The sequence below is a fragment of the Peromyscus leucopus genome, chromosome 15, assembly GCF_004664715.2.
Source record: "Peromyscus leucopus breed LL Stock chromosome 15, UCI_PerLeu_2.1, whole genome shotgun sequence".
NCBI classification, from domain to species: Eukaryota; Metazoa; Chordata; class Mammalia; order Rodentia; family Cricetidae; genus Peromyscus; species Peromyscus leucopus.
In genome coordinates, this window is record NC_051076.1 from 16,707,544 (window position 1) to 16,733,081 (window position 25,538).

The window sequence follows — 25,538 nt, forward strand, 5'->3', positions numbered from 1 at the left end:
ACTGGAAAGTACAGGAGGTGCTAAATACAGTGAGTTATATTTGGAATTAAAAAAAAAACAGGAATCACATGTTCTGACATTTTTTCAAGGAGCTGAATTAGTGCTCTTGCTTTTCTACCAAATGCTACAGTATAACTTCTTTTCACCAATGGAAATTATCTCAGTTTAAATAAATATATCATACAGATCAACAATTTTTATTTCTGTATTTACTTGTCAAGTATATTTATAGGCTTCTGTAGATAATAGCAATAGATTATATAAGCTGCAGTGTCAATCCTGCTGATGGTTGGTTGAGGTAAATCTGCACAGCCTTGTTGCATTTTTGTAAATGGTTTAAATCATTTGGTAACAGGAAATGTGTCTTTAAACCCATTTTTTAAAAAGAAAATGTTATTCCAGTTAGATTACTCTGTGTTTGTTCAGCCATGATTAAGCATAGCTTACCAAAAGAAAAACCTCAAAATATTTTACCACTAACTGAAAGACTGGGTGGGTTTGTTTTTTAACTGTTGTGAATGAGAACACAGCCAGAGATAACTTTTTTTTTTTTTTTTTTTAACCCAGAGCTGAGGACCAAACCCAGGGCCTTGTGCTTGCTAGGCAAGTGCTCTACTACTGAGCTAAATCCCCAACCCCGAGAGATAACCTTCTTTTCTTTTCTTTTTTTTTTTTTTTTTTTTTTGGTTTTTCGAGAGAGATAACCTTCTTATGGTTGAAGTTTTCATCAGATTTATAATAAATTTTGAGATTATATTAATTTTTTAACATAAACCTGGCCTAATATTACTTATTATATAAGCATTGGCATTCTCAACATTATATAATATCTTTATGATATACTTGGAATTGATTGGATTTTTAAAATCTCAGAATGTTTCTGGAAATTCTTGGTTTTTTGTTTTTCTTTTTTGAAACCGGGTCTCTGTGTAATCCTGGCTGTCCTGGAACTCCCTATGCAAACCACACTGGCCCTGAACTCACAGAGATCCTCCTGCCTCTTCCTTCCAAATGCTGGGATTAAAGTCATACTCCATTATCCCAGGCCCTAAAATACTTGTTCCTAGTGATAGTTTTACTTCCTAGTCTTCTAGGTTGCTGATATGAATAAGAACAACACTAAGCTTACAATCTCAGGGTTGTACTGTTCTGGTAGCCACTGAGAATAACATCAATATAATTAAGCCCATCCCTTTCCTTCTGGGATTGCATACCTGGCCTAGAGCCAGCTAGGAAAGCCAGGAACATCGAGATAGTTCATGAATGAGGTTCGAAGTAAAGCCTTTGGATTACCAAAGAGCAAACTTTGCAAGCAGAAGGTGTTTGGACCTCCTCGATAAGAGAATATTCTAAGTGGGCTTGTCATGAAGGTATGTCACAATTGAGAAAGAACAGACCATGTTGTGGTTAGAGCATGAGAATTTACGTGGTCTGGGGCATAGGGAAATCCTAACAGGTAGGGCTAGAAAGATTGAAGGGGGCTGGTGGTGTCTTTTATCTTTTTATCATTTGCCCTCAGGTGGGTAGCCAGGCTTGTGCTGTAGTAGAAAAGTGGTGGAGTGGTGAACATGGGTCAACATCTGTTGTAATAATATTGATAAGAAAGATGTGGCCTGGTCTTCCACACAGTAGAGAGGGAAAGGAACACAGTGAAGCGGAGGCAACCAGCTTCTATCGAGTGCGTACTCGTCCCATCACGTTACCATTTTAGCTTCTGCGTATGACCTCAGTAAATCAGGACAGCATTTCTGAGCTGGACTTGATTGCTTACTTACTATGTTTCTGATCTTAATCTAGAATAAACTTTACTGGTGATTTTATTATCTATCTATCTATCTATCTATCTATCTATCTATCTAACTTTACTGGTGATTTTATGATTTTATACCTATCTATCCATCTATCTGTATGTATGTATGTATATACGTATATACATACACACCGTATGAGTTTAGTGATATTACTGTTCTAGAAGTAGGATTTGGGCTTATGGCCACTAGACTAGCCTTAGGGCCTACATCCAGACAGTGGCATTTGTTCCTAGATCTTATTTTAAAATTCAACCTCTTCTCACTGTGACATAGGAAGAATAAATGATGTTTTGAGATGATACCCAGACACATGATTTTGGAGTACTGGTGAGGTTGGTGCCATGATCCAGAGGTGGAAAGAATAGAAAGAGGCTTTAGAGAGGTGATTATTAAGGGGATAGCAAAGATATTTCTGGGCATACTGTGTTTAGGGAACTTTATTAACACAGCTCTAATAGTGTCTCCCGTTTATACATCTGCCATTGGTAGAGTAGGGCCGATCAGTGTGTCTGGCGTCGTCCTCAGTTTCCAGATAGCACATGTGTTGGGAGGTGTGTCTTTAGGAAGGGAGGCACCACGGAGGCGGCTGGATCTTCTAGTGGCCGATTTCTTTTGTTACTACGTTTTTCTGCCTTTCAATTCAAAACCTCTAAGGCATTTTCTTTTACAAAGACATATGAAAAAAAGCCAGTTTAGGGTGAGAAAGAAATTAGAAAAAATTTGCATTTCATCTTGAGTTGTATTTCTTAGTAAAATTTTAAGACCTTTAATGTGACCTGTGGAAAAACTTGAATTTGGAATTGAGTTTCCAGTTTTGTCTCATCTCCAGTTGGGGCTGAGCAGGTCACTCCCTGGACAGGTTTCCTCATTTAGAGAACGGTTCATCAGTGTGGCACGGGAATTAGACGACACAGGGGCCATTGCCATTCTTAAAGTATAAAGTGTTAATTTTGGAGACTGATTCAGATTTCATGGGGAATAGCTTATTTTGAGAATGAAAAGTGCACTTTGTCAGATTATTTCCTCCAGCTTCTTTACCCCTCCCCTGTGAAGAAAATTACTGTCCATAGAAAAAGTTAAGTCATCTATTGTTTTGAGTCCATCTATCTGTACATAGAAGAATTAAAGAAAAGTGGTGTTGTCAATGTTCTGCTCTTCAAACAGGATATAACTGATACGAGAAAGTCATGTTTAAGGACATACAACATTCTGACATTAGCCTTGGGCCTGCACATAGATGCACCCCAAACATGTACACATGAAAATAGAAAAAGGAAAGAAAATTAGAGAGCCAATGTTAGAACTAGTTGTTTATTAACATTTCACGTGATGTATGTGAATGTTTGTTTTTATAGGAGATGCATAATCACGTACTCAGAGCAGTGGCCAACTTGAAAACAGAAGAAAGTCCGAAATGGTTTTCAATCTCGGGAACACATCATGCATTTTAGTGATATCCCTAATGCCCAAACTGTAAGCTGCTTTGAGGCTAAAATTATCAGCTCTTTGTAGAGATAATCTTACCTGAAACTAACCAGAAGTTGTAATTAATGACTGAAGGTGTCAGTATGTCTTATGGTTGCACCGGATACTGATAAGGGTAGGATAGCTACAGTGTCTGAACTGTACATAACTGATTGATTTTCAGTGACTTGTGAAAGAACAAAGATTAATTACACATACAGCTAATTTGGACAGAGTCACACTAAACTAAGTTAAAGAGATTTGTTAAAATAATAAGAGAGAGCTGGGTGGTGGTGCCATGTGCCTTTAATCCCAGCACTCAGGAGGCAGAGGCAGGCAGATCTCTGTGAGTTTGAGGTCAGCCTGGTCTACAGAGTGAAATTCAGGACAGGCACCAAAACTACACGGAGAAACGCTGTCTTGAAAACACCAAAAAAAAAAAAAAAAAACAACAACAAAAAAAAAAAAAAGAAAGAAAGAAAGAAAGAACTAATACGAGAGAGCTCAGCAGTAAGAGAGCTTGCAGGACTGTTTGGTTCCAAGCCTCCACCGCAGTTTTATTCCAGTTTCAGGTGATCTGATGCCCTCTTCTGGTCTCCAAAGGCACTACATGACATGGCGCACAGACAAAACATGCAGGCAAATTACTCATACACATAAAAGGACAAAAATGAATTTTTTTTTTTTTTTGAGAAGAGAGAGAATTTCTGACTTTTGAAAAGGAACAGGAGCTACTGAATCACTTTAGCTTTCTGTGCCCCACATCTTTTATTATACCTCAAAGCCTAAATTTTCATTTCAGTGTGATTAAACTTTTTCAGTCAGAAAATGATTTGGGTGCCTAATTCCTCCATTTTTCTAAAAGAGAATAATCTGGTGTCTTCCCCTGGACGGGATGCGTTTGGCCTGCATTGTCGTAGGAAGGCTGTTTTCTGTGCTTCCTTCCCAGCTTGAGCCTCTGCTCTCCTGTCTTCCCATTTGCCCACAGGAAGCTGTTGAAGTTGTGGACTAGAACTGGGATAAGAAGGGTTCTGGTTTTCAAGACTACTTAAATGCCAGTGTTCTCATTGGGCTTTATCTTCTGGCTTTTGTATTGATGTATATTTGAAATAGTTTCATATCTAGTCATTAAAAGAGAAGTGAGTGGATATTGTGCAGACTGTTATCATCAGGATTACTACCTAGATTGCTGTGCTCACTTCTATGACTTTCTTCTTTGCTAAATAAACCAGAGGTAGAATCGGGAATCTTGAGTTTAAAACCCTCACTTAGGGATTCAGTAAAGTGGCTTAAGGACATTTGAGGGAGTTCCTGTCTAGATTGCTACAAAGTGCTCCATTAAAAAAAAAAAATTCCCGAGCCAGGCGGTGGTGGCTCACGCCTTTAATCCCAGCACTCGGGAGGCAGAGCCAGGTGGATCTTTGTGAGTTCGAGGCCAGCCTGGTCTACAGAGTGAGATCCAGGAAAGGCGCAAACCCTGTCTTGAAAGAAAAAAAAAAAATCCCTTTATTATACATCAGTGAAAACACATAATGCAGCATATTGAATACAAAGAGAAGAAATAGTCCAGTTGTCTTCTGTGAAGCCAAATATCAAAGCCCATTTTCCTGTGATGAAAGGCCAAAGAGCATCTGCACTATAAGAACAGTTTATTAGTCGACAGTTCAGCACATTGTGGGGATGTATAGCACAGGCTTCTTGCTGGACTCTGGTGAAGGCCTCAAAACATGTCATTGGGAGATCACTTTGCCAGACTAGAAGGCCCCAAGGGACAGAGCTCTTCTCTTAGAAAAGCCCTCCTGTGTCCGGGCATGGTGGTGCACGCTTTTAATCCCAGCACTCAGGAGGTGAAAGCAGACGGATCTCTGTGAATTCGAGGCCAACCTGGTCTACAGAGTGAGTCCCAGGATAGCCAGGGCTACTCAGAGAAACCCTGTCTTGAAAAGCCCTCCTGTGACTGTCTCCCATCTGAGGACACCACTCCAATTGCTTCTCTCAAGGCCATACCTCACGATAGGAAACCTGCAACAAATCCATCACGGGAGACAGACCACAGCAGGGCTTATAAAAACGTAAATCTGTGTCGTTAAGTCACACATACACTCATTTATTTATTTCATCATGTTACTATTTTAGATGTGACAGCTTTTTTTGTTTTTGTTTTTCGAGACAGGGTTTCTCTGTGTAGCTTTGTGCCTTTCCTGGAGCTCACTTGGTAGCCCAGGCTGGCCTCGAACTCACAGAGATCCACCTGCCTCTGCCTCCCGAGTGCTGTGATTAAAGGCATGCAGCAGCGGTGGCAGCGGCATGTGACAGCTTTTATATCCTAAATGAATTCTTACACATTAAACTTCAAATAGTCTAATATTAAAAATCATAGTGGAATGGGTGGTGGTGGTGGTGGTGGTGGTGGTGGTGGTGGTGGTGGTGGTGGTGGTGTAGCACACCTTTAATCCCAGCACTCGGGAGACAGGGCAGAAGCAGGTGGATTTCTGAGTTCAAGGCCAGCCTGGTCTACAGAGCATTCCAGGACAGCCAGGGCCACACAAAGAAACCCTGTCTCATGAATAATGGTGGATAGAACCTAGTAGACAGGATTTCCAGTATCTGCAGTAATTTTTAAGTGTACAAGTCCTGCGAGGCCCTGAGAACTGCTGCTGTTAACACACAGTTTCTGTATTCTCTGTATCAGTTTCACATCATCTAGCAAGGAAAAATTGAAAGCTGCCTATTGGATAGGAATTGATTATTGCTGTTTTCTGTCTTTTTTAATAGGTAGACACCCCTGGCTTTGCCTGCAACATAGAAACCTTTCTGTCATTTTTTTCCCTCAGTTCTTTTCATCTTACATATTTCACCTTCTTTCTTCCCCACAAAAAGACATCACAAGAGGCTGGTGTTTAAAAATAGGACTTTGCAGATCAGAAGAGGGTAAAGACTGCTGTTCCTTTCTTCACCACCACCGCCCTCCTTCTCTAATAGTGAAGGGACAGTATAGGTGTGGAAGCCTTTTTTTCATACGCAATAAAAAAATGGTCTTTTAGGTGTGAAGCTACCATCTCTTAAGGGTGATAACCATTGATGTTTTTATAGCTTTGCCTTTTAGAAATTTAAGCTCTCTGCTTCCTATGTACTTGGTACATTTATGACTTTACTTTTTTTGGGTGGGGGTTGTTGTTGTTTTTGAGACAGGGTTTCTCTGTGTATACCTGGCTGTCTTGGAACTTGCTTTATAGACCAGGCTTGCTTCGAACTCAGAGATCTGCCTGCCTCTGCCTCCTAAGTTCTGTAATTGAAGGCATGTGTCACCACAGCCTGACTGACTTTCTTTTTTCCCCCCACAGTTATATTACATGAATTCTTTTTATGTATGTAAATTAAAATAAATCATACCATTATAATAAATTTGAAAGTTACCTGAGTGAGTTTTATGTCCCTGAACATCAGTACTTGGGCAAGCTATTTTAGTTTGATTATAACTTGTCTAATTTTTTTTTTTAGAACTTTTTTATTATTTAACAGTTTCATACCTGTATACAATGTATATTGGGCATATTCAACCCCAGTTCTCTCCTCATATGCCTCTCCAGACTGTCCAGTCAGCAGTCCTCTTCAGCCCTCATGTCTCTTTTATCATTGAGTCCTGTTGGTGCTTCCTGCTGGAATGTTGTCTGATCTTGTTGCCTTGACCTCGAGCAGGCAACCATAGCTGCAGTGAACTGTGAGTGTAGTAGCCATGTCACGTCTAGACCACAGCATCCCATAGCAACCCCCCCCCAACCTCACTCTTCCATGTCCATGAAGTCTCCTGAATTCATGTCTGATTTTTAGGGAGCACCACAATTAGTCTTTGGTTGTAGAACTTATCCTGCTCCGAAGTGGAGTTAGGGAAACTCAGAGGCAGATGCCGCTTTTGTGGTAAATCTGGAATTTACAACCTTTAACAAGTTAGTTTAATCTGAAGTTCACTGTGCTGCAGTCTGCCTTGCATCTCTGTTTCTCTGCGCATCTGGCAGCTGTCTTCAGACTTGCCTTATACCAAGCTTTGATCACGGTTGTTGCTGCAGTGACCTGCAGGCATCATCTCATAATGTGGATACTTGCCCTCCACAGGCATAATAACTTGCACACATTTGTTTCACCAGTATTTGCAATTTTTAATTGGTGTTGTGTTCACGAATTAGAGAAGCATTTTACTGAATGTCATTTCATCAGTCTGGTTTCTGTATAGGACACAAAGGACAACCAGACTGGAACTAGGTAGCCTCTGTCTTCTACAGTGATAAGGAATGACTGGGAACCACTTCTCTCTTGATGTCATTGCAGCACAGAATGGCAGACAAATCTCTCACACAGATTTTACCTTTTAATTTTGAAAAAAGTTTTCATTCATCTCTATACGTGCAGCCGCACCAGCTTCCTCATGTCCACATACACATTAGTATGCTGCTTCTGAGTTAACACCATGCATTCCCGTTTTCATAATCTAGACAAGATAGAAATATCTAACCAGTATTTTAAATAAAAGCATCAATGGACAGAATTTTTTGTATTCCTATTTAGATACTGTGCTATATGATACTAGAATAATAAAGGAACAATGAAATAATTGAAAGCGGTTGATCTTATGTGGCTTTTACTTGTATAGAGAAGATAATACTAGGTTGGGAATATCTGCAAGGCAGTGTAAGTACTTCACAAAGTGGTGCTTGGGAAATAGGTTAGGGAAATAAATTTAGCAAATGTAGCATGCTACTTGTGTAAAGTTACTAAAAATGGGTCTTCTGAAGTAGACGTGCTATTTCTGTGAGTGTAGTGTCTCAGATGATTCACAAGGAAAAACAGATAAGTTGTGTCTTTTGAAAATGTTTCAGGTCTTTTTGTTTTGTTTCACTCTTACTTTTTTGGAGACAGGTCTGTCTCAGGTAGTTTCTTCTGTTGCTGTGATAAAACCATAGTCAAAGTAACCTGGGGAGGAAAGGGTTTCTTGACTTACACTTCCATATTGATGAAATTCAGAATAGGAACTCAAACAGGGCAGGAACCTGGAGGCAGAAGCTGATGTAGAGACCGTGGAGGGCTGCTTTGTAGCTAGAGTTTTTCTCTCCAGGTCCCACCAAGCCCCTGCAGTCCCGTAGCCCACTTACAAAACACACCAACTCTTATATTATTTAAATTAGCTCAGGCCTACCATTGTCTAGCTCTTACTCTTATACTCAGCCCATTACTGTTAATCTATATGTCGCCACGTGTTCTGTGGCTTTACCTGCTGCCTTTACATCATGCTCCCTGGACAGCAGGCTGGTGTCTCCTCCTCTCTGCCTTCCTGTTCTTTCAATTCTCCTCTCTGCTAGTCCCACCTATACTTCCTGCCTGGCTACTGGCCAATCTGTTTTGTTTATCAGTTGATCATCCGAAGCAGTGCTTCTTCATGGCTTGCTCTTCATGGCTTTTGCTCAGTCTGCTTTCTTATAGAACCCAGGACCACCAGGCCAGGGATGACACCGTCCACAATGGGCTCAACTCTCCCCCATCAATCACTAATTAAAATGATTTACAGCTGGACATTATGGAGGTATTTTCTCAGTTGAGGTTCCTTCCTTTCATAACTCCAGCTTGTGTCAAGACATAAAACTGGGACTCCCTTCAAAGCCCTGGCTGTTTTGGAATTCACTGTATAGACCAGGCTGGTTTTGAACTCACAGAGATCTGCTTGCTTTTGACTTTTGAGTTCTGGGATTAAAGGCATGCACCACCACACTGGGCTGCAGTATTTTGTTATTCCAGTGCCATTCATATAGGAAGAATAAATTTTTCCTGAGGGATTTGTTTTAGAAACATTTTGTCCTAATCGTTCATTCTCAAACCTTGGATTCATACACCCCTAGTTTGAAAGTATTGACTAGATAAATGATGAACACCCATGAAAGGGTCTCCCAGTCCTCTGCAGATTGAACTGACACTATGACATTGCATCCCTAGGAAGAAGGTAGGGTAGGCATATGTCCCAGATAACCCTGCAGCGGCTTTCTGTTAGACTGGTCCTTGCTTCTCTTGGTTCCTTCGTGACCCAGACCTATAAACACACTCACCTACGCCCCAGCTCTTACTTCAGTACCATGAGATTTGTCGTGTACATCTTTCTCTTGCGTACTTTTTTCAGTGTATTCTGAATGATTAATTCCTGGGCTATATAAAATAAATCCAGCAAAGCCAGACTTAGCCATAGTACAAATACAGTAGCACTTACTTGTATGTAAAAATTAAATCACCAAAGTGTCCCTTTATATCAGGCTAAAAACATAGATTTTTCTTTTCAAATGGAACTTAAAGACCCATTAAGCTAGACTAAATGTAGCTTTCAAGTATATTTAGTGCAGTAATATAATATTTGCATAAATAGATGTTGAGTCTCCATAGTTTCTTTCTTAAGAAGCCAGAATTGTTGCACTGCTGTTAATGGAAACATTGGAAAATCTGCTTGAATAATATCTCTTTCATCTTGAGAATATATTTTGTCCTCAGTTTGAACAGTTCAGTTTTATTTTTGAGTTTCACATCCCTTGCAGGATCAAAGCAGAGTTGGCTGCCAGTTTCTCCCAGCATCCCTCAGTCCCTACCTGTTACAGAGTTTGGCTGGCATAACCCATTCCCTACCCTAAACTTCTCCAGTCCAGGAGTTGGGTTGCCCTTCCCTATATAATCCAGCCATTTGATTACCTACCCTTTACTCTCCTGGCTCTTCCCTTCGCCTCCCCCTCTCTTTCATTGTCCAGCTCGGGGTCTTGTTCACTCTGGACTCTGCGGGATGTCCCTGCCTCTGGCTGTGTTCTCCCCTTTATCTACAGCAAACCTCCTCCACCATACCCAGGAGGAGTCAAGTCTTTCCTTCCTCATTTCTTTTTTTCATTGAATGGTTTATATGTTATCTTTGAGTGTCTTCAAGTCTAGTGAGGCAGTCAGTTTATCCAGCAATTACATGAGAAATTAGAGAAACCTTAGGTCCTCCCTGTGGATATTAGGTTTTTATAGTGGCTTGTTGATAAATAAAGAATACATTTCTGCTGCTTTGTATCTTATTTTTTGAGGATTTATAATAGAAGGCTAAATATAATGTGGAAATTGTCAGCGAAGGAAGCAAAATGATAAAGTAATATAAATATCAGAATATTTTGCATTTATTGTACAGCTTTCTTAAACTGAAATAATTAACGTTTACAAATTAAAAAAAAATACATTTTATGCTCATTGGTACTTTGCCAGCATGTAGGCTTTTGTGAGTGTGTCGAATCCCCTGAAACTGGAGTTATAGACAGCTGTGAGCTGTCATGTGAGTGCTGGGAATTGAACCCAGGTCCTCTAGAAGAGCAGCCAATGCTCCTAGCCACTGAACCATCTCTCCATCACCTTGTTTATGGATTTTTAAGAGTAGGAATATGGCACTCCTGTTTTAAATTTCTCTCAATTTTTATGTTTGGCAACATGTGGTGGTGGTGGTGTGTGTGTTTTATTTTATTTTTGAATATACTGTTTCATCTAAACAACAAACTATCTTTGTTTGAAATGGCATGGCATTAAAAACAACTTGAACAGAACATTGTTTTGCTTTTTTAGACTGAGTCTGACTGTGTAGCCAACTCTAAATCTTACTACCTCAGACTCTGGGATGCTGGCATTTTAGGTCTTGCTCTAGTATCCTGTTTCTGACTTCCTAATTGGAGTTATAGGCGGGCTACCACACCCATCTGACACATTGATTCTGAGGATCCAAACTTACTTCCTCACACTTGGGAGGCGAATGATTTAACCAATGTGGCATCTCTTCAGCCTACTACACCATACTTTTAAAAGCATAGTAAAACAAAGGTACGTTGTTATTATTACACTTGAGAGATAGTGATATCTGGGTTGTCAACATTTGTGTTTGGGTGTGGGTGTGCTCACAAGCATGTCAGTCTGTAAGGTGAAGATCAGAGGACCCTGAGGGATTGGTTCTTTCCTCCAGGCAGACATGCATGGTTTGGTGTCAGGCACCTTTACCTCTGAGCCATCTTGCTAGCCCTGTGTAAACAATTTTTAAATACCATTTCAAATAATACATATTAAAACCTTGTATTTAATGCTATGTAATAAGTCTTACAGTGGAAAGTACAGTTTATTTTAAACTCATTAAAACTATTACAATAAAATTTTGTGAGTTTATGAATTTCAAAATCCAATTTCAAACTCTTGTTATTTATATATTTGCTGTCCTTTGTTATTTTAGATATTGAGGCTTCCTAGTAAGCAACTTACTTAAAATACAGTGAATTACTGTGCAGAGAAAAAGAAGGGCCCAGGAGCATTGGGTTCCCATGGAAAAGGAGCCAGTTGACCTGTGTAACTAGGACAGTCCTGAGTTTTGATGAGCTGTCCTAAATGGGTGTATATATATTCAGAGGTGTTTTTTATTGAATTTTTTATGTTTATGTGTATGTGTGAGTGTCCATACATGTATGTATAGTTGCCCAATGAGGCCCAAAGAAGATGTCAAATTCCTTGGAGCTGGACTTACAGGCAGTTGTGAGCTTCCTGATGTGAGTTCTAGGAACCAAACCTGGGTCCTCTGGAAGAGCAGCCAGTGTTTTTAACCATGGAGCTGTCTCTCCAACTCCATATTCTTAAGGAATATCTTTAGAAGTTGTGCTATCCAGTAAAACCCTGTCTCAAAAAAAAATTTTTTTTTTGTTTCAATTCTTGCTGAAAAGTAGCCAAATTGATATTACTTAACCAGACACACACACACTTTGGTGTTGGCATAGTATATACATTATAAAACAAGAATAGAAAAATAAAAAGTATGGGGAAATGGATCAGAAGAGTTACTGTTCCTTCCTCCCCTCGAGTATGCGCTCAACTTCTCAACACTGAACACTCCTAAGCAGTAGGTCATCAAACAAGCAGTGTCAGTGAAGGCGGAAGGGAAGCAAGGAGGCTTCGTGGACAGCTTTGGAGCAAGCAATAAGAGTAAAGGGAAGAGGTGCCACAGCTCTGTGTTTCCAGTTTGTGCAACTGAGTAGCTAATGCTGGTTGAAAGTCAGCAGATGCTCTGCTCATCACTAAACATGTTACCACTGGAAAGTGCACTGTTTTCTCTGAATATATACCTGACACCTGAACGATAAAGGGCAGGAAGACACGAGAGGTGATTGATGTGTTGACAGGTCTTGATTTTTGCTTAGGAAGAAGAACTAGTGAAATGAATGAGGAGGCACTGGTTAGTGTGTCTTTAGAACATCAGGATATGACAGGATTGGTAAATTATCGGCCACTGAGCATCTAGTTGAGCTGACCCCTAAAGTTTCTTCAGCTAGAGACAGTCTGTTGTTCCTTGGTTGAAAATAAAGGACTAACAAAACGTGGTGGGCCTGTACAGTGTGTGTACTAAATGATCTGCAATTTATTGTTTACAGCCATTTTTTCTTCTGTTTTTTTAAAAGTAAACGATAAGTACATTTGAAAACATAAGTTGAAGAAAGATTACCTTCTGGTAGCAAAGGAGAGGAAGCCAAATACATATATACATATTGCTCTAGATTAAATCAAAGAAGTGAGAGGTCTAGATAATGTTGGTTTTTTTCCGTATGTGGTTATAACTACACAGTGCTCCATTTCTTGAGAGATGATTTCTTTCATTAAGCATACATGTTTCAAAACAAAATTTGAAATAATGCTGTGAAAGTGCTTTTAGAATGCAACATTAGCCTAGCAGGGGTGGCTCACACCTTTAATCCTAGCAGTCGGGAGGCAGAAACAGGTGGATCTCTGAGAGTTTGAGGCCAGCCTGGTCTCCAGAGCAAGTTCCAGTACAGCCAGAGCTGCACAGAGAAATCTTGTCTTGAAAAACCAAAAACTGAACAAACAAACCTTAAAGTGCCCATTGCTTTGAATAAATTTATTGTTTGTAATTTTCATGTCTCTGAATAATGCCCTGCAATCTGGAACTTGGTTGTTGTTTTTAGGTTTTAAAACTTTTCTAAATTAAAATATAAATTACATAATTTCCCTCTTCCCTTTCCTCCCTCCAAACCCTCCCATTCCCCTTCAAATTCATGGCCTCTTTTTTTTTTTTTTTTTTTTTTTGCGACATGACCTCTTTAATACAGCCCTGGCTGTACTGGAACTTGCTCTGAAGGCCAGGCTGACCTGGAACTCACAGAGATCCTCCTGCCTCTGTCTCCTGAGTGCTAGGATTAAAGGCGTGCGCCACCACACCACCACCACCACCACCACCACCACCACCACCACCACCACCACCACCACATAAGTATATAAATACAGCCTGTTCAGTCTGTTTTAGGGACTTAACTGTTTTTAATGTGGGTAGCTCCTGTGCCTGCCTCCATTCTGTCCTTACCTTAGCCTTTGCTTTCACTTCCTCTGAGTCTAAGGGTCTTTACTGAAATGACCAGAAGTGTGAACACCATTCTTTTAAATGATAACATTGAGCTCTGTCACTCAGTGACTAGGTTCCAGGAAGACAAATCAAATCCAAACCAGTCTTTAAGGGAACATCTCACTCAATCCTTAGAAATACAAAGTGCTGAGATGGATAGTGTTCCCTTTACAAATTACCTTAAGATGGCTAATAGTTAATAATAGAAACCACTAGTTTTTTTGTTTGTTGTTTTGTTTTTTGTTTTTGTTTTTTTTTTTCCTTTCTTTTTTTCCTTGAGACACAGTTTTTCTGTAACAGCCCTGGCTGTCCTGGAACTCACTCTGTAGACTAAGCTGGCCTTGAACTCACAGAGATCTGCCTCCTAAGTGCAACATTAAAGGCGTGTACCACCACTGCCTGGCTCACTAATTTTTTTTTTTTAAAGCACAAATGCTCTAAGGGTCTGCTGTAGAAGTTATAGGTAATAATAAAATGCATGCAATAGAATGATGGATCAAAGCTAAGAAGCCTGTGATTTTCCATTACAGATGGAAATCACCTCGATTAATGTCTTTTTGTTTCCTTGTTTAAAAACAAAAAAAAACAGTCAAATGGTAAAAAAATAGTAAAGGCAGGGACAAAGCCTTAAGGGTAACTGTTTCACAAATTACATTAAGAGACAGATGAGCATCTGAACAAGATCAAAAGGCCACAGGAGTTGATGAGGAGGGCTATATTACTTGCAGAAATATCATAAAATGTTAAGTTCTACATTTTTGATTAATTTTCATTGCTTTAGGTTTGTTTTCCCATGTGTTTCACCCTGGTTTCCTTAGCCCTAACTAAGCTTCTGTTGTATGGCTTGCTTTAAAAAAAAAAAAGTGTCTTTTCATAGATAAATGCTAGCATTAAAACTGGTAATAATGTATTTGCCTGTATAAATCAACCTTCTCAGATTCAGTAAAGAAAGAGTTAATGGTGTCAACAGTAAGCAGGACGCTGTTAGCCTTATGCATATGATGGGATGAATAATTCAGTGTCTTCGGGAAATGCAAACTGCAGTAGAATTCAAGCGACCCCGTCAGAAAGTCAGTCAGTGCTTTACTTGTTAACAGAAATAAAAGTCACCAGAAAGAAGATGCTTAACGATGACAAGCAGGGATTGCTTAGTAGTTGAGTTGTGAGAAAGATAGTAGTTCTCGGTCGGGAATGGTCTGCAGTGATAACGATGCCTGCATTCTGACAGTTGTCAGGTGACTTTCTGCTGAAATGAGTGCTCATGGGATGGGGACGCTCCTTTGCTGTCAGAAACAAGATATTTTCTCAGGTTTTTCATGTGAGCCTTTTAATTGTCCTTGTGTGTTTTCCTGTTTAATATGGATTAAAGGAACTCAAGGGTAAACCTGATGACTGGGCATGTTTACTAATAAAGATTTGGTGGAGGTAGCATTTATAAACACCAGCGAGAAAGATTTTTATAAAGGAGTTTAAAATGTAATTATCATAATTTTTCTAAAATGTTTATCTCCTTTAGCATGGTCGCATTAGCTTGTTGAGCTTGTCTTCCTTTGTGTGCCTGGGGTTATGTTACTACACTTAAATATTGTGCATGCGTCTTTAATAGATGGGTGGGTGGAAATACTTAGCAAAGTTGGCATTATCAGTTTTATTGGTATTTGAAGTACCTACTGTATCTAAGACTTTAAGATTTAATTAGATTATGTTGTCTTCTAAAAATGATGAAAAAATTATTTGTATTTATAACTTATTACCATATTAAGATAAGCCTTTGAATATAAATTGGTTTGGTTCTGATTTTTACTTAGCAGGAGTTGTCTTATTTAAAGAATATACTAAAATACTGTCTTGTTCACTTTAATATGCTCTTCCTTAAACCAGCGTAGATGTAAGCCATTAACTGTTTTCTTAGGTAGTACCCATAAGAAAAGAAAATCTTTGCCTTGCTGAAAAGGGTTTTCTGAGAAATTATTGATGCACCCTTTGCATGTTATTACTAATAAAAAGTTTTTCCTCATCCCAATTTTGGGTATTGCCTTGATTGGATAAAGCATTCCTCTTTTCAGAAATTACCACTTTCTCTTTGAGTTTTTCTTCCTAAAAAGAATTTATTTCATTGGTAAACTAAATTTTAATGTAAATCATTTATGTTAAATGGCTAGCTGTTGTGGCTACACAAAATTTCTAGTAATTATTTTTTGTCGAGTATGTTTTCATGTCTAGGGAAAAAATAGTAGTAAAGTGTGTCTCTGTAAGCCTCGTTAGTTATTATTAAGTACAGAGTAATCTCATATCAGTGAATATATATTACGGCCTTTTAATTAATAGCCTTTGTTTTTTTCCAGCTGATATAAGTGAACAATCATAAGTAAAGTAATTCCCCGGAATTTTTTTAATGCAGTTCTCATAAATGGGGGATAGACCTCATGAAATTAATTCTATTGGCCATATATTTTAACTTTCTATACTTCATTTTCACTAACGTTTTAAAGAATACAGTCTTAAAATGCAGATTGCATTCTTTGATTGTATAACTCAGGAAATATTTAAGCTGTAAAGTGATAAAGTTTCCAGAATGAGGATCTAGATAGGACGTATGTATAAATACATTTTGAACATTTCAAAGCACCTTTTAGTTAATGTGAAGTTCTTCAGATGGCCCCATTGTCTTTCGAAGCTTCTAACACGGAGGTGTCTGTTGCAGCCCAGAGCAAGGTTACTGCTACCCAGGACAGCACTAATTTGCGATGTATTTTCTGTGGTAAGCAACATTATGTTTACATTACTTTTTCAAGCTGTGGTACATACGACTTGCACATTGCCATAACTTTTGTCCCTAGGCCATAGTCTGGTTTGTGGTATCTGGGATATAAAGCAAGCTTCTGTTTTATGTTGTGATATTTGTTGTGTTCATGTAGGTGGTTTTGAGTTGGCTTACTAGTGAGGATTTAGTTAGAAATAGAATCTTCAAATTATTTTTGTTCACCTTTTCCAATATAAATGAGAGTTTTTTAAATTCTAATTTTCTTTGGGAGCCAACATTCAATTTAGTTTAAAAGAAAAGGGTATATGCATTTTTCATATGATTTGAGTAATGTAAATGTGCCTTGTTTGAAAAGAGCTTTGTTTACCTTGGTGAGTTCTAGATGTGCATGTTGTACAGGCAGATGTAAACTTACTCTTCTCATAGGTTGGTTTCAGACGACAACCTCCTCTATTCAGTAGGTTAGGCTTCTGTGGCTTAGAACTGAATCTAGGCTTATAGATAGTTTTCTGTCATGCTCACTCTCATAAACATACATGTGTATACATACATGTATTATTTGCATGGTTAAATTAGGTATGTCACTTAGCCACCCCAGGTTGGAGCAATCATTTATAGTTTATATAGATTTTATATAAAATAAACAGATTTTATATAAAATTTATATATATATAAATTTTGCACAAGGAAATTGTTTATATAGACAAGTATGTAGCTACATATCATTGTTTGAATTCTTTTTATTTCTATTTGACTCTGAATCTTTCTATTTTGAAAATCCAAGTTTCAAAAAATGTCTTAATTATTTGAACTTTTTATTGATTCACGTGTGCCTTTTTGACTCATATATACCTTGACTAACTAGATTATTTCATGAGAAAAAACTGTAAGGTGGTGTATGGGGGGGGAATTGAATTAATAGTTTAGTGTGTGTACTTTATCCATGTTACTCAGAATTTTCAGTGTAGTTTCTCAGTATTGTTGATAAGGTTTCTTTAAGGAAAATCCTCTTTGAGTTGATGTGCTTACTGGTTTACACAAGCATGCTGTAAATAAGGGGGGGAAAGAAAATTCTAATGTATCTCATGGTCACCCAAGTTATATTTCGATTTGCTCCAGCTGATGGTCACAGCAGTGAGCGCCTATTTTACGACTTGCTGTAAATGTCTCCTCCCCTCTCCCAGACTCCAGCTAGCACTGCAGATAGCATATGATTGGTGACTTGACTTCTGGTGGTGTCTTTTCCTGGGGTTCCCTGGGCTTGTGTGACTAGGCCTCTCTTCAGTTCATTTTGAAAACGTACTTGATACTGTAACTTTGTGCTTGAAGGCTTGAGATCCATGTGCAGAGTGATAGTTCACCCAGTTTTAATGGGAAAAAAGTGATTTGACCTAATTAATAAAGGTGAATTTTTAAAACTTATAGAGTAACAGGTTAAAACAGATTACCTTTATAATGGCCTTCGATTGTGTACCATCTACAATCTGATTGCCAAGTGTGAGTTTGATTGTATTGTATATAGTAGCACCTACTTGTATTTTAGTCCTATGCTTTTCAATAGTCTGTGGCTAAATATGAAACTAGATTTATGAGAATTAAAATGGGCGAGTAAGTGAAATGTGCTTTAACCAAAACTCAACATTGAAGGCAAGACTGACACCATTCCTGTTGGAGAGACGGTTCAAACCAGATTTCCATCATTTATAGGATGCTTATCAGCAGCATTGCCTTGTTTGCATTAGGAACAGTCATTCTCAGATGCTGCTTTGCACCTTCTAGCCTCGGGCAGATCAGGACCACCCATGTGAGGTTATAAAGCAAACCAGCAGGCAGTTAGCTGCCCTCCTCCCAGGAAGACCAGAGCAAGGTCGCCCATTTCTACACCTTGTGCTTCTTCTTTTCCCCTTCACAAAGATAACTGAACACCTCCATACCATACAAGTTAAAATATTGTCATTGGCCCACTGAGGTGGTTATGAAAGTACCTATTTTATACTTTATGAGAACATTGATACTCATTTAAGATTATGGCCCGTTTGAAAAGATAATATACATTCCAGAAAATACAGCCACTGAAGCCTTGCCTAACCTGAGTTTCTGCTTTCTGTTGTTTGTGTAATAGTTTTGATACAACTTAACAATTTTATAACCCATTGGAATGTTTAACAAGAAGGAAAATGTAATTGTGTACTTCTAGCTCATAATTTACCTAGAATTTTTAATCTAATAACTATAGTATATTTATAATTAAATTATGTTCAATTACACATATATTTCAATATGCTAGTTTTTACAACTTGGCAATATTGATGAGGAAAAACAAAATAAGCAGATTAAATATAGATGTGAAAAATGCCAAAGAGAAAGATTTTGAGAATGCCTGGAAAAACAAATGTCTTATTATCATAAAGCTACATAGCAAAGAATTATAAGAGTTATTTGTAGATCAAAATCCCCATTTTAAAACGATTCCTTGAAGTTTTTCTCATCTCATGTGCCATGAATAGACTGTAGTGAATTTCCCTATTCAGTTTGTTTTATGAATCATATCAGAATTGTTAGGGTTTTTTTTTTTTTTTTTTTTTTTTTTGGTAGTTTTGTTTTGTTGATAGTATGTAAGTATATATATAGCCCAGGGTGATCCTGTACTCAAGATTTTCCTGTGCTTGCCTCCCAGATGGTGAAGTTACAGGCATATACCATCATGCTAGGCCAAGAATCAGTTTAAAAAATGAACAAAAAGTGTTTGATAATATCAAGAAGGTTTGATTGAAATTTTAGCATCTTTGACTTGAATTTATAGATTTCAGCTAAAACATAGATTTAATTCATTAATGGGGTCATTGAAATACAGTGCCTTCTTTGGATGTGAGCATGACAGTCCAATTACTGACTTCCAGCTGTTCCCTTATTCATACTGGCTGAAGTTTTAGCTTAAACACTCAAGCAGTTATTTTTAAAAGTCAGTAAGCCATAATGGTCTTTTAAGTTGGCCTTGCCAAATGCTTTCATTTTGTAGAAGTATGGGTATGTTAATTATACTCCCCCAATTTTATAGATTCTGAAGTTTATTCTCCCAACTCATATGCTCTCTACCTTTTTCTGAAAGGATCTTCTCTCTATAAAATAGTAAACATGAGAGACACATGGACAATGGGACAGGTTTTTTTTAAAGTCATTGTGTTAATTTTCCAAACACTGTTTATTAGACGACAGTTATATTTTCATTTATGTAAGCATTTATGTGTGTATTTGACTTTGATTTTAAAATGTGTTTTTGTTTTTTCCTGTTAATTACATGGGGTTGGTTTTACATTTGATTTTCAAAGTGGAGACTTAATATCTAATGGAATATATTGCTGCAGTTACCATCTAACTTGCCATTAGAGGGCAAATTAAATGATTAATCTCAAAACATGTAAAGAGATGAAAATTTTCGTAGGTAAGTTCAGGTCATTTTCCCATGTTCTCTACACCTGGGAGGTGCCAGTGCTGTATTACATACATCCTGAGGGACTTTCGCTTCCAGCCGTGGGGCTGCTCTACTAGGAGAAAATAGCTACTTTCATGATCCTCACTCCCAGACCACATCCTCTAGTGCACACAGCATTTACTTACTGTGTTAGTAGAGCTCTGTCGAGCTCTGGCGTTTCTGGTGGGTCACTAGGAGCCAGAAATCCACTTCTCAAAATGGAAGGACACTGTCATCACTCTCTTGCTTTTGCCGTTGTGGATTTCAAGGTTGTTCTAGCTCAACCTTAGGTTAGTCATGTTATACTAGGGACAACATGCATCTCTCTCTTAGTTTTTATATCCAGTGACAATAAGATTCCCCATAATCTAATGACAGTCTAAGATGCTAAGGGCAGGTCTACATTGTATGTAGATGTGGGAATGGATGGTCAGTGCTTTCTCACGACAGCTCATGTTGGTGTAAACACAGGGTCTTCCCCTCTACCCCACGTCTTTCTTACCTCAAATGAAAAGTTGTTAAGATTATAAATAGGTTAATATAGTATATGGGAGTTTAGCAAATGCTTGTTTGACCAGTTTTGGAAATGCCATGCCATGAAACACAAATGGCAGCTTAAGCTGAGCAAGTTTGATAATGCATTAGCATCCTCCAGTCTAGTAATGAGGTTCTCATGCTCTCTCTCTCCTGTTTTTCATTTCCAGTGTTCTATTTAGGTGAGTTTTTTAATTCTGATTTTTCATTTAAGTTTTTCCTCGTCACCTCATGAACAGTTACCCTGAACAGAATGTCTCATTGTCTTAGAGAATGTCAAGCTCAGGTGCCTATTCAGATGCTCATTGAACACTTGTTTTACTCAAGCTCCTCATATATAAATGTTTATTTTTTCCTTTATTGTTGGTGTTTCCATTTGTTTCAAGTAAGCCTTCTGAAGATGATGACAATATTATGTTGCAGTCTTTCATTTGCTGTGTGTTATATAAAGCTTATATTTTATTTTGCTAGACAAGAAGATGCATTTTTTTTAATATGTGATGGTTTTATGTTGTTCTCATGGTTTAATTTCCTCCACCCAGCTAGGTAGGATGATAACATTCATCTGTAATATTTCCCTCCCTTATAGGGCCAACATTGCCTAGACAAAATTCACAACTACCTGCTCAAGTTCAAAATGGCCCATCCCAAGAAGAGTTGGAAATCCAGAGAAGGTAAATCTATACATTTACACTTCCTTCTTTTGCAGCAGACCCAAAGGACACTGACATTATGTCCTTCAGTTCTTTGAAATTGTGACTTCCATTTTATCTGCTTTTTTGTAAAAAGCATACTTGTGGTACATCTAAAAATACATTGAATAGACTTGGGGTATAAAAGTGTCTGTTTCCTTCAGTAAGCCTTACTGTTTCTTTTCAGTATCAGTGTGTGTGTCTCACATGCACCTGTATACCCATGCATGTAGAAGTCAGAGGGCAACATTGGGTATCTTCAGTTGCTTTCCACATTATTTTTTCAGTCTTTCACTGAACTCAGAGCAAGCTGATTCAGCTAGACTGGATCCATAGCAAGCTGCAGGGATCCTCATCCCCACCTCTGGGATTACAGACATGTACCATGTACTAGATTTTCTTTTTTCATGTGTACTGAGGATTGCACTAGAGGTAGACTTGAAATTATAACACAGTTTCATCCCTTCTCTGCCTTTTAGTAAAATCAAGTGTATAATATAACCTCATTTAGGGGTAGATTTTTCTGAATTAGCTAGACTAGACACACACACACACACACAATCACTAAGACAGTTTACATGGGGTTGGAAAGATTGCTTAATGGTTAAGAGCTATGGTTGTTCTTCTAGCACCCATGTGGCATCTGAAAGCTGTCTACAGCTTCAGTTCTGGCTGGGGTCCAGTGCCCCCTTTAAGCGGCAGGACAGCATGTGCAGATGCGCAGGCAGAGAGGATCTCTGAGTTCAGAAGCCAGCACCTCCTTTCCTTTTGGTGCTTGCTCATTGTTCATGTTAGTCAGTACTGAGAGGAAGCCCAGTTTAAGATATCTTCCCAGGCAGGGACAGTGGCATAGAACTGTGTTCTCAACACTTTGATGGCAGAGATGGGGGGTTCCAAATTCAAGGCTGAATTTTGATATTATGTATACATTTGTGTTTGAACATAAATATACATTTGTATGAACATACTAACTTCATTGTGGGTCAGTGCCTTTAGTATCTGTTTGAATTTGAGACCCTGTCTCAAAAAATAGTTTTATTTTCTACACAGCTTCATGAGAAGCTACTGAATGTTGTAGTCTGTTAAAAAGAGGGAAGAAATCAAGAATTGTGTAACATTGTTGGAATCTATGAGAAGAGGGATTGAACTTGAAAGAGTAATTCATAGCCTGGAAATAGCCTCCCTGCTTGGAATCAGGAAGCCTGTGGCCTCTTGATGCGTTTGTCTGAAGGGAAGGAGAATATAATGAGTAAGAAACCTGAGCATTTGACATGTTGAACCATATAAAGCAGTTGGATTACAGTTCTGATTGAGAGCTTGAAGTGATAAAGGATACATAGGGTTGATGCGGTGCTATAGAGGTGGGAAAAAGCTTAGGAAAATATTAGAAAATTTCCTTGGGAAATAAGTATGATGGATGAGCAAGGAAAATCAAGAAGGAATATTTCTTATATTTTTGATTGTGAGCCTAGCCTTTAATGACTGAGCCATCTCTCTAGCCGAAGAAGTGTTTCTAAAGAAATTGCTGTGTTTAGAAACATGAAGTAAATGCAAGAATATTGAAAACTTAATTACTTCTATGGAAAGAAACCAGAAATAATGAGTATTGGTAAAATGCATTGTAATGCTGTTTGAGTTTTACACTAGACATTGCTTTTATAGGTTTATTTTTTTTAATCAGTATGAAGTTAGTTGGTAAAATAAATGTTTATTTTAAATATTAAGCCTTGTTGACCTAATACCTTTGTTATACCATAATATAGGTTTCTACTCATGTGTCTATCATTCATTAAGTCAGTTTCTGGTTCCTATGCGTTATTAATATTTGGCTCCCTTGGCTGTGATGGAAAAATATATTCTAAGAAACATGAGTCAGTCCTGTGCTTGTCTCAACATAGAGAATGATTTAGTTAATATCTATAAATAGCTTTCAGATCATCACTACTATCTGAAAGTTATAAAAGGGGGAGGGATAATAATCCCAGCACAGAACTGAGGAACTGGAGTAATGAAAGTGTACAGCACTCCCATTATCATCCTTCAGAGGCAGGATGGACCAAGAGCTGGTCAGATTTTGTTGTAAGTATTGACTCTTGTCTCAGGAACTTTGGAGCTTTGTGGCGTTAAAACTCAACTGTATTTTTATGTTATTTATTTCGGGTTTTTTTGTTTGTTTGTTTTTTTTCGAGACAGGGTTCTCTGTGTAGCTTTGGAGCCTGTCCTGGAACTCACTCTGTAGACCAGGCTGACCCTGAACTCACAGAAATCCTCCTGCCTCTGCCTCCCCAGTGCTGGGATTAAAGGCAACCCCCCCCTGCTTTTTTTGCTTTGTTTTTTAAACTAATAGATTAAATGATCACATTGTACAGTTAAAAAAAATATGTATCTACACCAGGTGTAGTAGTACATACCTTTAATCCCAGCACTTGGGAGACAGAAGCTGGTGGGTCAGTGTGAGTTCTAAGCCAGCTGGGGCTACATAGTGAGACCCTACCATCAATTGAAATCTATATTTACCAAACCACCATTCAAGGTGAAGATGAATAAAATGTGTCTTGACGTTTTATTTATATTTTACATGCTTCACAAGACTGTGTCTTAAGTAAACATAAACTAAATGCATGTTTGTGTGTGTGTGTGTGTGTGTGTGTGTGTGTGTGTGTGTGTGTGTATTTATATTTCATTGTGGCCAGTTCTTTCAGCATTTGTTTGCATTTGGGGTCTGCTGTTTTGGAGAAAAATATTTAGGTGATAGAAGAAAACTATATCTTTTACTCAATATATTTAAAATACTTTAATGGCCACAATAGTATTTGTTTATATTTATTTCTGAGAAAGGTTATGTAATTGTTTTCTCTGAAACATTCAGATTATTGAAAATCTATACTCAAAGAAAACAAGCCTGTTGGGATTTTCCCATGGCCTGGAATTCAGACGCTTGTGCTTTAGTAAACTCTGGAGGTCATTCTGCTAATGATGGAGACCGCAATTAGGTGTATATGATCTCCAGGAAGAAGGGCTTCATGAATTACTGTATGCAAGCTAGTAGTGATGATCCTGAGGAAACCAAGCTGTATAATCTTAGAGACTTCTTAAAAAGATTTGGGAATGTCTCACTTTGTAAGTTAAAACATTATAGTCAGATTTGTAAGCCATTCAGTATAGGTAGGAATTATTCATTTATTCATGCCACTGAGGATTTGTAAGTCAGAAAATTTGTGCTTGACACTTTTTTCAATTATATATACACATCATGTTTTCAGTGAGCAGGCTAACAGTACTACTATTCATTACTTCAAGCATCAGTCTCTTGAAGGTGTATCATCTGTATACTTGAGTTATCTATCAGTAAACTTGGAAGTATTCCCTGGCATTGTGCTTTTTTCCTTAGTAGACACTCCTAACTTTTATAGACTGGCAGTCCTTAGAGATTATTTTGACTGGTGGAGCAATCTTCTGAAGTCAGTATGTTCTTTTTATAAATGTCTTTATTCAGTACTGCTTCCAGACTCACACATCCATACCGAGCTTACCTGTGATGACTAAGAAGATCTACTTGCTCTGTGTTAAAAGCATTGTGTTGCTTAGAGAAACAGATGTGAACAGCCCTTTTTGGGGGAGGGGGCAGCAATTAGAATGGGGATGGACTGCAGTCAGAATACAATGTAGATCAGCTGTGGGCAGTGATTATATAATGTCAGTATAACCCTGAATATTGATTTAGCCAAGTTGTTTTCTTATGGCTGTGTGTGTGTGTGTGTGTGTGTGTGTGTGTGTGTGTGTGTGTGGTGATGGTGGTTGTGAAAGGCTTTTGCCATTAGAAAATGGGTATCTAAAGATAAGACACAAGAATCAGGTAAAACAGGAAATGGGTAGGGACGTGTTAAGACTCCGGTAAGCTAATGTTTGTTTTGTTGTAAGCTTGATATATGTATGTGTGTATGTAGGGGTGTGTGTGTGTGTGTGTGTGTGTGTGTGTGTATGAATGAAAAGAGACAGAAGCACAAAATGTAAATATCCTAAAAACCTACGTTTTTTTTCAAATTAGCAGTGGTCGCTTTTCTTTTTTAAAAATTTATTTTTCAAGTGTGTGGGTGTTTTGCCTGATGGCCAGAAGAGGGTGTTGGATCTTCTAGAACTGGAGTTACAGATGATTGTGAACCAACATGTAGGTGCTGGGAATCAAAACTAGGTCCTCTGAAAGAGCAGCCAGTACTCAACAACTGAGCCATTTTCCTAGCTCCTAATTAAAATTTTAATACAAACCTTAGTTGAATATTTTCATTGTGTGCACATTATTGAAAAAATTGTCTTTTCTTTAAAGATTCATTTATTATTATATACAGTGTCCTGGCTACATACCAGG

At 38.1% G+C, this 25,538-nt stretch overlaps 1 protein-coding gene across 12 annotated transcripts in view; it reads left to right on the top strand.

The window, feature by feature from the left end:
- Enah (ENAH actin regulator) overlaps window positions 1–25,538 on the top strand; it is a 115,049-nt gene that overhangs the window by 67,189 nt on the left and 22,322 nt on the right. For 4 of the 12 annotated variants that reach the window (XM_037211165.1, XM_037211168.1, XM_037211170.1 and 1 more), the window contains exon 4: window positions 21,070–21,154. In XM_037211165.1, the coding sequence (XP_037067060.1) occupies window positions 21,070–21,154 (85 nt within the window). Of the gene's footprint in view, window positions 1–14,285; window positions 15,029–16,414; window positions 16,472–20,650; window positions 20,663–21,069; window positions 21,155–22,926; window positions 23,252–25,538 lie in introns of those variants that run through there. The other 8 variants (XM_037211166.1, XM_037211169.1, XM_037211171.1 and 5 more) reach the window with 6 other exon arrangements.